Source organism: Musca domestica, unplaced genomic scaffold (assembly GCF_030504385.1).
Source record: "Musca domestica strain aabys unplaced genomic scaffold, Musca_domestica.polishedcontigs.V.1.1 22, whole genome shotgun sequence".
NCBI lineage: Eukaryota > Metazoa > Arthropoda > Insecta > Diptera > Muscidae > Musca > Musca domestica.
In genome coordinates, this window is record NW_026712262.1 from 1,974,960 (window position 1) to 1,987,226 (window position 12,267).

At 34.4% G+C, this 12,267-nt stretch overlaps 2 protein-coding genes across 2 annotated transcripts; both read left to right on the plus strand.

Annotated features, from left to right (window-relative positions):
* Positions 1 to 901: 901 nt before the first annotated feature.
* On the plus strand, positions 902 to 2,707 carry LOC101891947 (p21-activated protein kinase-interacting protein 1-like). Its single transcript, XM_005187833.4, has 5 exons — positions 902 to 1,082; positions 1,145 to 1,294; positions 1,399 to 1,911; positions 1,977 to 2,047; positions 2,104 to 2,707. Exons 1-5 carry the CDS (start codon positions 1,011 to 1,013, stop codon positions 2,702 to 2,704), a joined length of 1,407 nt encoding a protein of 468 aa, XP_005187890.2. The 5' UTR covers positions 902 to 1,010; the 3' UTR covers positions 2,705 to 2,707.
* Positions 2,708 to 3,438: 731 nt separating this feature from the next.
* On the plus strand, positions 3,439 to 4,473 carry LOC105262099 (nuclear envelope integral membrane protein). Its single transcript, XM_011296003.3, has 2 exons — positions 3,439 to 3,632; positions 3,689 to 4,473. The coding sequence occupies exons 1-2, from the start codon at positions 3,527 to 3,529 to the stop codon at positions 4,201 to 4,203; spliced, it is 621 nt and encodes a 206-aa protein (XP_011294305.2). The 5' UTR covers positions 3,439 to 3,526; the 3' UTR covers positions 4,204 to 4,473.
* The last annotated feature ends 7,794 nt before the right edge of the window (positions 4,474 to 12,267 follow it).

A 12,267-nucleotide genomic window follows, 5' to 3' on the forward strand; every position in this document is an offset into this window, starting at 1 on the left:
TGATTTACAAGGTAGAGTAGACCTACATATCACATATTATTCGGACATGTATGGTCTGTTCCAGAACTGCATGAATGTAAAAGTTTTTACTACGGTAACCGATTTTTCAATTATGATATCGAAGAAAATAGGTAAAAGATTTTGGATGTGCCAAGTTTGAATAAAATCGGTCATTGATTCACACTTTTCGAGAGTTATAATTCAATCTTGACCTTGTCCATTGTCGCACCTGGGGCTGGATTCTTGTTCTATGAAAATATAAAATGATATGAATTCTTTATAAAATTTTTCATTTGACATTTCTTTCCTTTATAAAAGTTTTCATTTTACATTTTCATAGAACAAGAATTGAGGCCCTGGTCTAGGCCTGATTAATTATTAAATGGAAAGTTTAAACTATTTTGGGTATTTTTATTTAGGAAAAAATGTCAATTTTTGTAATAGCAAAAAAGAAGCAATACCGCCCACCACCCAACTCCATCAGAGATTGACAGCAATATTTTAATTGTTCCATATCGTATGCCGGACAGGTATTTCTAGACTTTTTCCAAAGAGATATAGAATATAAAACCGTTCATGCTATGTAGACATTTTTAGTGCGTTTCAGCTCGCGACGGTTGCCTAACATTTAGTATTTTCTCCAAATGGTTGTCCGGAATGTTTGTCATGTTTGTTATTTAAATCAAAACTAATTGGCAACATGACTTTTTAGTTTCTATAACAACAATGTTGTTATTGATGCATACACCTTATTAATCCACCTTGGATCGAACAACGAATAGAAAGTGAATCACGTGCTATGTGAACTTAGTATTAGATGCAACAAGTGAATAGTGTAAAAATTGAACAATGAACCAAGTGAACCAGTACTAAAGGTCGATTATTCGATTAATCGGAAGTCGATATGTTCCTGTCAAAGATCAATTGTAAACAACACGTGCACTTTTAACTTGTGAAAAACAAAATATATTGTCGAATTAAAAATTATATACAACACATTACAAAGAAAGATGAGTGTCAATATGGAAATAATCATTGGCACATACGAAGAGTTCTTGCTGGGCTACAAAATTGATATTAAGGTGAGTGGCTCTGATGACCAAAGCATAAAGCACTGTTTACATTTTTTATAATTCTTTCTTAGGATAACAAACCGGCAATTATTCAAACATTTGCTGATAAATCCCATTCAGGATCAATAAGATGTGTTGCTGTCAAAGATCAATGGGTGGCTAGCGGAGCTACCGATGATCGTATATTTATTTACGATATGAGTACAAGAAAACAGGCCCAGGTAATTGATTTGTAAATGGAACGAGACAACGTGAAGTCCTGCATGTATGCGTTATGCCTAGTATGAAAGATTAATAACCCAAGAATGCATTTTTATTTTTTTAGATTTTACTTTCACATGATGGTACAGTCAATTCTTTGGCATTCACACCAGACGGCACTCATCTTCTATCTGCCGCCGACGATGGACGTATGGTGGCCACACGCTTGAAAACATGGTTTAATGATGCCACATGGAAAAAGGCGCACAGCGGTTCCAATGTTACTCATGTTAGCTGCCATCCTAGCGGCAAGCTGGCCTTATCATTGGGTTCAGATTTAGTTTTACGAACATGGAATTTAGTTAAGGGGCGTGTGGCTTACAAAACTAATCTTAAAAGTCGCAACACTTTGGGCTTTCAGCCCGATTGTTTGACATGGTCCCCAAATGGCGATTATTTTACATTAACTGGCCAACGAGTTGTTGAATTTTGGTCTATAAAAACAGCTGACGTTGTTCGTTCACAGAAGACAAAATCAAAACCCATATGTTTGGTATGGATTGCGGACGACGTGTGCCTAGTTGGTCTTGAAGATGGTAAAATTTTATGGCTAACAGTGGATAGTGAAGATGAAAAGGTAAGCTAAAATTAAGCGCATAAAAATTATAAATGTGGTTCCTAAATGTTCTTTTGTATTGTCAGGAAATTGTTGCTCACAATAGCCGGGTGAAAGCTATGCATTCGTTCAAGGACAATCTGGTTACAGCATCAAGGTTCGTATAACATAGCTTATTTTTTAAACTATTTTTAATGATATTCTTTCTTTCAGTTCGGGCGAAATAAAAGTATGGCAAATTATAAAAAATAAACAAAAGCTCAAGGAGATAGCATCTACCAACATTGGATGTCGCCCGACATGTCTGGGAGTGCTTGATTTGGAACAATTTGGTACAAATTATATTATAAGCAGTACAATTGAAGAGGCGAAGGATGTTAAACCTATAAAACCAAAGGCTATGCCTGTTCCCAGGGGTATTGTGACGATTGAATATGACAATGAAGATGATTCGAAATTGGACAGCGATGGTGAAGAAGATGAGGATGAGGATGACAACGAAGATGAGGATGATGATGATACAGAAAATGATGCTGACAGTGTAGCAGAAGAGGACAGCGACGATGCGGAGGAGGAAAATGACAAAGGAGTTGAAGAAAACGAAACAAGTGAAGAAAGCAGTGACGACTGTGATGAGGAGGAAGAAAACCCCGAGCCATCAGTACGTTTACCCAAATCGCGTAAACACAAAATGCAAATCTTAAAAAGTCAAGAAAAGGGAAACAAGAAACAAAAACTTGATAACTCTAAAAAGCAACAACCGAAGCCAAAATTTCCCCAACAAAAAAGTAATAAACAAAAGTTGAAAAAGTGAGAAGTGTTTTGTATTCCTTTGATGACATTAAGATCTTGTCATGGTAGAAGAATATAGGTAGACGAATCGACACAGCTGCTGGGACAATGAACTGTCAAAACAATTTTGCAATTGAAAATGTTGAAATTCCTAATTATAATAACCTCCGAACGATGTCGTATAAGGAAACATATAAAAATCTACTTATATTTGAATAAACATTTAAAAATTTTTGACATATCAATGTTCCCAAGCGTGATGCATCTACCTGTATTTTTCTACCATGGATCTTGTTCATGGCATGCATTAGATTGGTCTATAAGCTCATCTGGTGGTTTGAAATTCAAAGAAAGTAAAATCACAATATCGTAAAATCAACTTTTTTGTCAAAAGCAGTTTTCTTGGCCGACCTGCTCCTGGGGAAAAATATTTCTTTATAAAATTTTTCATTTGACATTTCTTCCTTTATAAAAGTTTAAATTTCACATTAAATTTTGTTAGATCTTTGTTCTATGAAAACAAAAACTGAAGAATATTTTCTTATTTTGTCATAAAGGGGAAATCTGCAACAGACCATCATATGTTAAAACAAACTTTTGGAAAGTCTCTGGTGTAATGTCATTTCTTATTAATATCTCACTTTATCCCATGGCTAGTTTAGATCGTTTATTTGTCTCTGTGTAGTAATTTAAAAGTTATCGAATATCGATGACATTTTAATCGGGAAAACAACAGTTATTATTTATCATTTCAAATTGACATATGAATTCCATGACACAACTTAACCAATTACCAATTACAACAAATGGACAATATTGATAGTGGTTTAATAAAATAAACAAAATGGAATTGCTGGTATTGCTTTTTTCATTTCTAATACAAATATCCTTAGCTGAAGATGGGTTAGAATCGATTTCTACAGTGGCAAGAGCTCCAGACAAATTTAAAGGTAAGTCTGACATGTTTAGTGTGTGTGAATAGGCATTGATATTGTTTCTGTTTCAGTCCATTTCATGGAAGCCAATTCAACGTACGTTTTTAAGCCCTTGAAACGTGGTTTCTTTGAAAAACACTTGAACACCTACTGCTATTCCGGCGAACCAAAAACATTAGGCCGTCTGTTGGAGTCGATTGAGCTGGTCTTAGAAATCGATGGAGATGATTACACTCAATATGAGGGCACCACACCTCAAGAAGTCGAGGAACACTACAACGATCACCGTTCCCTTTTCAGTTTCAATTTATTCTCTCAAAAAAGGTCGCGTTTATCGCTGTCACCATTTACGCAACAATGTATTGGTATCGAGACCGTTCAGCCGTACAAGGTATATTTGTTACAAGAAAAGGTTGATTATGTACGTCTCATGCTGCTACTTGGTGGCATAACGATATTTCTGTTTTCCGGCGTACTGAGTACAAATGTAATAGTTTATTATATAACTGGAACTATTATTGGTATTTGTTCTTTCTTTCTGTTGTTAATATGGCTCATTACAGCAACATTTTTATTTAATCATTGATGGAAACCCTTGTTTTATAACACTCTAATATAATTATACAAGAAAAAACAACAATTTAAAAATACTATTTCATAAACATAAACTACAGCAAAAATTACAAAACATTCATTCAAATAAAACATAACAACAAATGAACCTAACTAAGCTACATTTCTACTTTAACAACAAAAGAAAAGATCACAAAAAACGGAAGAAAGAAGAAGAAAATATATTACAAAAATAACAACTATACTAAATGAAAATCTAAATAAATAATATTGCTATTGTGAACACATTTTTTTACTTATACATTTATATTTTTTAAAAAACAAAACTTAATATTATTCAATTTTATGAATTTAACCTATATATAAAAATCAATTGTTGTTTGTTGGTAATGGAATCAGTTGAAAACGGCTGGACCGATTTGCATAATTTTTTGTACAAACGTTCGTCATACCCCGAGTTAGGTTTTTAAAGAAAAAAATTATTGACCACGCCTCCTTTTACGCCCACTATTACGATTTATCTAAAATCTTTATATTTGCCAAAATAGCGAAGATATCGGTTTGAGAATTATTACACGAGATGCTGTTGGCTTTCCATTCAACCCTAAGTACTTATTTAGGGGCTGAGGAACGCGCCTACTTTTAAATCTATCTCTCTATATGTAAAAGAAAGTTGTGTTAGTTACTACTCTTATAACATAAAGACCGCCGGTCTGATTTTAACGATTTAGACAAATTCGGAATTGCCTCTTGGCAGAAAAGAATAAAATCCAAAAAAATCGCGTAAAAATGTGAAATTTGAACATTTTTTTAAAATGTACAATAGTAATGCATATTTTTTTCCATTTTGACTTCCTTTTTTCGAATGTACATTTGTAGTGTTTTTTTTTTTTTTTTTGAGTCCTACACATCATAGTAGGTTTTTTTGGGTAGTATAAAGCCGCAACGGATAAAACTGTTATTTATAGATTTTATCCGTTGTCGCTTTATATGAAAATTCTAAAATCGGGAAAAATCGACAATTTTTCAATGGAATCGAATTTCAAAATAATAGTACATTCTACAGACAAACTTCGTAAGGACCTTTAAAAATTTGCCGCAAAAAAAATCAGCAAACCAGTTGAAGATTCTTTTTCTTTTTTCTATATTGAAGTGTACATTTTTTTATTGGTTTGAATTCTGAATGAATAATATTAAAAATGAAATGAGGGCGCAATACGATGTTAAATGCTTTCTACTCCAGGACCTACATCGTGCTGCAGCTGGAAGATGCGAACACATTTAAACAAAAAAAAAAATGACCGATGAAGCGTTATGGGGTTAATTTCAAAAAGTGGACCTGCTTCTTTCATATGACAATAAATGTCGCTTTATATGAAAATTCTAAAATCGGGAAAAATCGACAATTTTTCAATGGAATCGAATTTCAAAATAATAGTTCATTCTACAGACAAACTTCGTAAGGACCTTTAAAAATTTGCCGCAAAAAAATCAGCAAACCAGTTGAAGATTCTTTTTCTTTTTTCTATATTGAAGTGTACATTTTTTTTTATTTATTTATTTTGGTTTGAATTCTGAATGAATAATATTAAAAATGAAATGAGGGCGCAATACGATGTTAAATGCTTTCTACTCCAGGACCTACATCGTGCTGCAGCTGGAAGATGCGAACACATTTAAACAAACAAAAATGACCGAAGAAGCGTTATGGGGTTAATTTCAAAAAGTGGACCTGCTTCTTTCATATGACAATAAATGTCGCTTTATATGAAAATTCTAAAATCGGGAAAAATCGACAATTTTTCAATGGAATCGAATTTCAAAATAATAGTACATTCTACAGACAAACTTCGTAAGGACCTTTAAAAATTTGCCGAAAAAAAAAATCAGCAAACCAGTTGAAGATTCTTTTTCTTTTTTCTATATTGAAGTGTACATTTTTTTATTGGTTTGAATTCTGAATGAATAATATTAAAAATGAAATGAGGGCGCAATACGATGTTAAATGCTTTCTACTCCAGGACCTACATCGTGCTGCAGCTGGAAGATGCGAACACATTTAAACAAACAAAAATGACGAAGAAGCGTTATGGGGTTAATTTCAAAAAGTGGACCTGCTTCTTTCATATGACAATAAATGTCGCTTTATATGAAAATTCTAAAAACGGGAAAAATCGACAATTTTTCTATGGAATCGAATTTCAAAATAATAGTACATTCTACAGACAAACTTCGTAAGGACCTTTATGTTGGTATTTGCAATTGTACATCACATGAGCACGGTAACCCATGAGAATACCCAAATGATTAATAATAGAATTAGATGTGGCAACATTGTTTTTATGTACATTGTACAAATACACATATACTCTTATACATGCATCACATACATCATCCTAACATTCCATGTAATAAATATAGTTTACTGTTGTAACGTTCAGTTAGTTGTCTTTTACTTCTTCTTAAATAAAGAACATGAATTGTTAAACTTAAACGATCCTCGTGCCTCAACAATCATTTCTAATAGGTTATGGGCCCAGGCTATCGCATCTAGAGAGGATTTTGTTTTTTTTTTTTTCGCTGTTTCTTGGAGAATTGAATTAAATATTCTTGGTACCTGGATTCTGCTATTTGTTCATATTTGCAAATTTTATTGTGAAATTTATCGTGAAAATTACCTGATTGGAGCGAATCATGGCAGACTCAAAATTGTTGTTCACAAAGCTGAACAGGGATAATTATGAGTTGTGGAAATATAGAATGCAGCTGTTGTTGAAGAAGGAAAAAGTGTGGGACGTTATCAGTGATCCTGTGCCGGCGGTTCCTGATGAAAAATGGATAGAGCGTGACACTGAAGCAACAATTCTGATTGGATTAGCTGTTGAAGACAGTGAAGTGCATCGCATTGCAAATTGTGCAAATGCAAAAGCAGCTTGGGATACACTTAAATCGTATCATGAAAAATCTTCTTTGAGTAACAAAGTGAAACTTATGAGGAGTATTTGTGAACTCAAGCTACAACCTGGGGAAGATATGGATTCCCATATAACAAACATGAAGTTGATGTTTACAAAGTTGCAATCGTTGGGTGAAAAATTGTCTGAGTCATGGATAATATCTATGCTGTTGAGTAGCCTGCCTGCTACATATGACACTCTGATAACTGCTCTTGAGGTAAGGGATGAAAAAGATCTCACAATGACTGTTGTGGAAAATAAATTATTGGAAGAGCACGAGAAATTAAAGAAAAGGCAAGTGAGCGAAGACTCTGTTTTGAAAGCAACAAATAAGTTTGCACACAACAAAAGGAAAATTATTTGCCATCATTGTCACGGTGTTGGGCACATTCGTAAGAATTGCTGGAAGTTAAAAAATAAGCAGTCGGATCAACACAAAGCTAAAATCGCACAAGAAAATGTATGTATGGAAAATGCATGTTTCATAATGAACGGTGCTGAAGGTGAATGGGTTGTTGACTCTGGAGCAACGTGCCATATTTGTAGCGATAAATATCAATTTGTGGAACTTGATACATCGTGGTGTGAGAAGGTGACCGTAGCAAATGGTGATGCCGTTTATTCAAATGGTAAAGGTGTTTGTAAAGTATCGATGGTGAATGCCAAAGGGTCTGAAGTAGTCATTACTGTTGGCGATGTTTTATACATTCCATCATTTAAAGGAAATTTATTGTCGGTGAAAAAGTTGTCAACTAAGGGTTATACATTTACGTTTTCTGGTAATATGTGCAGAATACGCGACGATAAGGATTTGGAAATTGGATTAGCGGATTTGGTCAACAATTTGTATCAATTGCGTTGTAAAAGCACAGAGAAGGTAAACGTTGTTTCCTGCAAAATGGATCGTTGTCAACATTATTATCATAAATTGTTTGGACACAGAGATATTAATACGGTTAGATCTATGCAAGTTGGTAAGCTGGAAAATAATTTTAGCATCGTGGACTGTGGCGTAAGAAAGACTTGTGAGGTATGTACCAAATGCAAATTGACTCAAAAACCCTTTCCAAAAATGTCAAAGTCAAAAACTGGGGAAGTGTTGGAAGTTATCCATACAGACGTTTGTGGACCCATGCAAACAATAACACCTGGAAAGAAGAAATATATCCTGACATTTATTGACGATTACAGCCGTTACACCGTTGTATATCTGTTACATGAAAAATCAGAAGTTTTTGTAAAATTGAAGGCATTTGTTGAAATGGTCAAAAATAAATTTGGAAGGTATCCAAAATGCTTCAGATCAGATAATGGTGGGGAGTATAAATCTAGACGATTGGCTGATTTTCTTTCTAGTCGTGGCATAAAACCTCAGTTCACTGTTCCCTACTGCCCGCAACAGAATGGCGTGGCTGAACGAAAAAACCGGTATTTATTGGAAATGGCCCGATGTCTTCTGGAAGAAGCTGAATTACCTAAACAGTATTGGGGCGAAGCAGTGATGTGTGCTAATTATCTGCAAAATAGATTGATTTCAAATTCTGTTCCGTGTACCCCGTACGAAAGATGGGAAGGTTCAAAACCGAATATAGCCAATTTTAAGGTGTTTGGAACAAAGGCTTATGTTTTGATACCCCATGTGCAAAGAAAAAAGTTGGACAATAAATCCAAGCTTTTAACTTTCATGGGATACGACGAAGAAAGCAGAGGATTGCGGTTTGTTGATACCGATACCAATAGAGTGACAATAAGCAGAGATTTTAGATTTGTAAATTCAAATGACACCATTGAAGATAAAAGCGATAAAGTCAAAGAACCAAGTCAAATAGAAATCAACCTTTCGTCAAAACGGGAAATGGAAGAGGAAGAAGCAGTGGCGATTAACTCTCCTGTTGGCTCGTACAGTAGTTTGAGTAGCGATTTGGAATATTTTACTGAGGATGAAGAAGAGGTGCCTACTACAAGCAATGGTAATCACGAAAGTACCCTTCGTAGATCTTCAAGGAAAAATAAAGGTGTCCGCCCTGCTCGATACTCAGCATGTGTTATGGAATCTGAATCATTAATTGAACCAAAGTCTTTTAAGGAAGCTGTTTTGTCAAAACAAAAAGAAAAGTGGTCTGCTGCAATGCAGGAGGAGATCGATTCTATGATAAAAAATGATACATGGGAGTTGGTTACTAAACCTGAAAAAGCCAATGTGATAGGATGCAAGTGGATTTACAAATTAAAAACTAATTGTGACGGCAAAGTTAAACGCTATAAAGCTCGCCTTGTTGCAAAAGGATTTAATCAAAAATATGGGACTGATTATGATGAAGTTTTTGCGCCTGTAACACGGCAATCAACATTTCGTATATTACTTTCAATTGCTGGCCAAAACAAGATGCATATTCATCATATGGACGTCAAGTGTGCATTCCTGAATGGTAATTTAAAGGAGACAATATACATGGCACAACCACCTGGTTTTGTGAAGGGCGATTCAAACAAGGTTTGTAAGCTGAAGAAAAGTATTTATGGTTTGAAGCAAGCAGCAAACGTTTGGAACAATGCTCTTAATGATATTTTGATTAATAATGGTTTTTCGAGAAGCAAAGCGGATCCTTGTATATACACCAAAATCATCAATGGGGAAGAGTTATTTATATTGCTGTATGTTGATGATTTGTTGGTATCTTCGAGAAATTAAAATCATATTGCGGATGTTGGTAAAATGTTGAACAATCATTTTGAAGTTAAGAATCTCGGTCCGGTAACAACATTTTTAGGAATTGAAGTCAAGAGGACAAGCAGTGGTGAATTTCTAATTGGGCAGAAGGCATACATCAATGAGGTAGTTAACACATTTGGCCTTAAAGATTCTAAAATCGCAAAGTACCCGTTAGAACCTTCATATGGAAAAGAAGATTCAGAACCCTTGTTAAGAAATACTGAATATCAAAGTTTATTGGACTCTTTGCTGTATGTTGCTGTTAACACTCGTCCTGATATTGCTGCCAGTATATCCATTTTATCAAAGAAAATAAGTTGTCCTACTCAAAAAGATTGGATTGAGCTGAAGCGTGTGGCGAAATATCTTAAAGGCACTGTAGACATGTACTTGAAACTTAGTTGTGAGACTGTTACTCCGAATACTTTAATCGGATACGCTGATGCTAATTGGGCTGAATGTCGAATTGACCGGAAAAGTAACTCTGGATATTTGTTTTTATTGAATGATTGTCCAATCAGCTGGGCTTGTAAAAAGCAAACACTTGTCTCTCTGTCTACAACCGAAGCTGAATTCATTGCTCTGTCGGAAGCTGCAAAAGAAGCAAAGTGGTTGAGAAATGTTTTAGCAGACTTCGGATGTCAACAAATCCAACCGACGACAATTTACGAAGATAACAGAAGTTGCCTAAACTTAATCAAGGAGGAGAAATTAAGTAATAGAACAAAACATATTGACACGAAATATCACTTCGTAAAGGATTATATTGATAAAAAGGTCATCGAATGTAATTATTGCCAGTCCGAAGAAATGCTTGCTGATATGCTGACTAAACCATTACCATTGTCAAAGCTGGAGAAATTCAGAACCTTGGCACAAGTCGTGTACAATTGAGGAGGAGTGTTGGTATTTGCAATTGTACATCACATGAGCACGGTAACCCATGAGAATACCCAAATGATTAATAATAGAATTAGATGTGGCAACATTGTTTTTATGTACATTGTACAAATACACATATACTCTTATACATGCATCACATACATCATCCTAACATTCCATGTAATAAATATAGTTTACTGTTGTAACGTTCAGTTAGTTGTCTTTTACTTCTTCTTAAATAAAGAACATGAATTGTTAAACTTAAACGATCCTCGTGCCTCAACAATCATTTCTAATACTTTAAAAATTTGCCGCAAAAAAAATCAGCAAACCAGTTGAAGATTCTTTTTCTTTTTTCTATATTGAAGTGTACATTTTTTTATTGGTTTGAATTCTGAATGAATAATATTAAAAATGAAATGAGGGCGCAATACGATGTTAAATGCTTTCTACTCCAGGACCTACATCGTGCTGCAGCTGGAAGATGCGAACACATTTAAACAAACAAAAATGACCGAAGAAGCATTATGGGGTTAATTTCAAAAAGTGGACCTGCTTCTTTCATATGACAATAAATTGTCAAATGAGAACACAAAATGCAAAATACATTGGGACTGCAATCAGTCAAATACCGACTATAAAGAATACAAAATACCTTTAATCGCTTTGGCAGGTCATGATATGGGTCATAACACCTGATAACGGAACAACCCGATTTCAAGTATATTCTACATTTTAACCATATTTTTCGTACTATTTTTAGCTTATGTTGATAATTTAAGAAGAAACCATCTTTGCAAAAAATTATCACGTTTTGATATCACCATCATATGATTTAAGGTATTTTCGGGGTCTTGGCCACTTTTTTAATTTTTTGGCCCTTATTTGACATCTTTGTTTCTAAGGGGGAAGAAAACCTCTTCTTATAAAGAAATAAACTCCGAAATGTCAATCTGGGACTCATTTAGTCGGAAATTGTGGCAGAAACATGAAAAAAATACGAAATTATAAAATTATTATTTATTGTCTCCACCGCACAATTTAAATGACAAACAATTAGATGATAGATGTTCTTTATCATATAGGTATTTAATACTCAAATTAAAGGCTATAGCTGAAAAATAAGATGAGGCTAATCAAAATATGTAAAACCGACGGTAATTATAATTTTTGCCATGAATATTAATTTATATTTAGTCATTATACATAATCAAGTTATTACTTATAATCAAAATTGTGCCGCCTACATAAGTCAGATCTGTGATTTATTATGCTTTAAAGACTAAAAGTACGGGCCGCAACGCAGACCGGGCCAGCTAGTTATACATACAATATTTAAACAAATAAAAAAATACAACTTATATATTGAATAAAGTAATAAGGCCCACGGCAGCCGGTTCATAAGCTTTCCAACGATACCCATATTGTCTATATCGGGTAAGTGGATCCGGGTCTAGTCGGGGTCTCAAACCCGGACTTTCGGGTCAAAATTCTGGGGTCCCAGGTCCGCCCCCCAAGAAAAAAA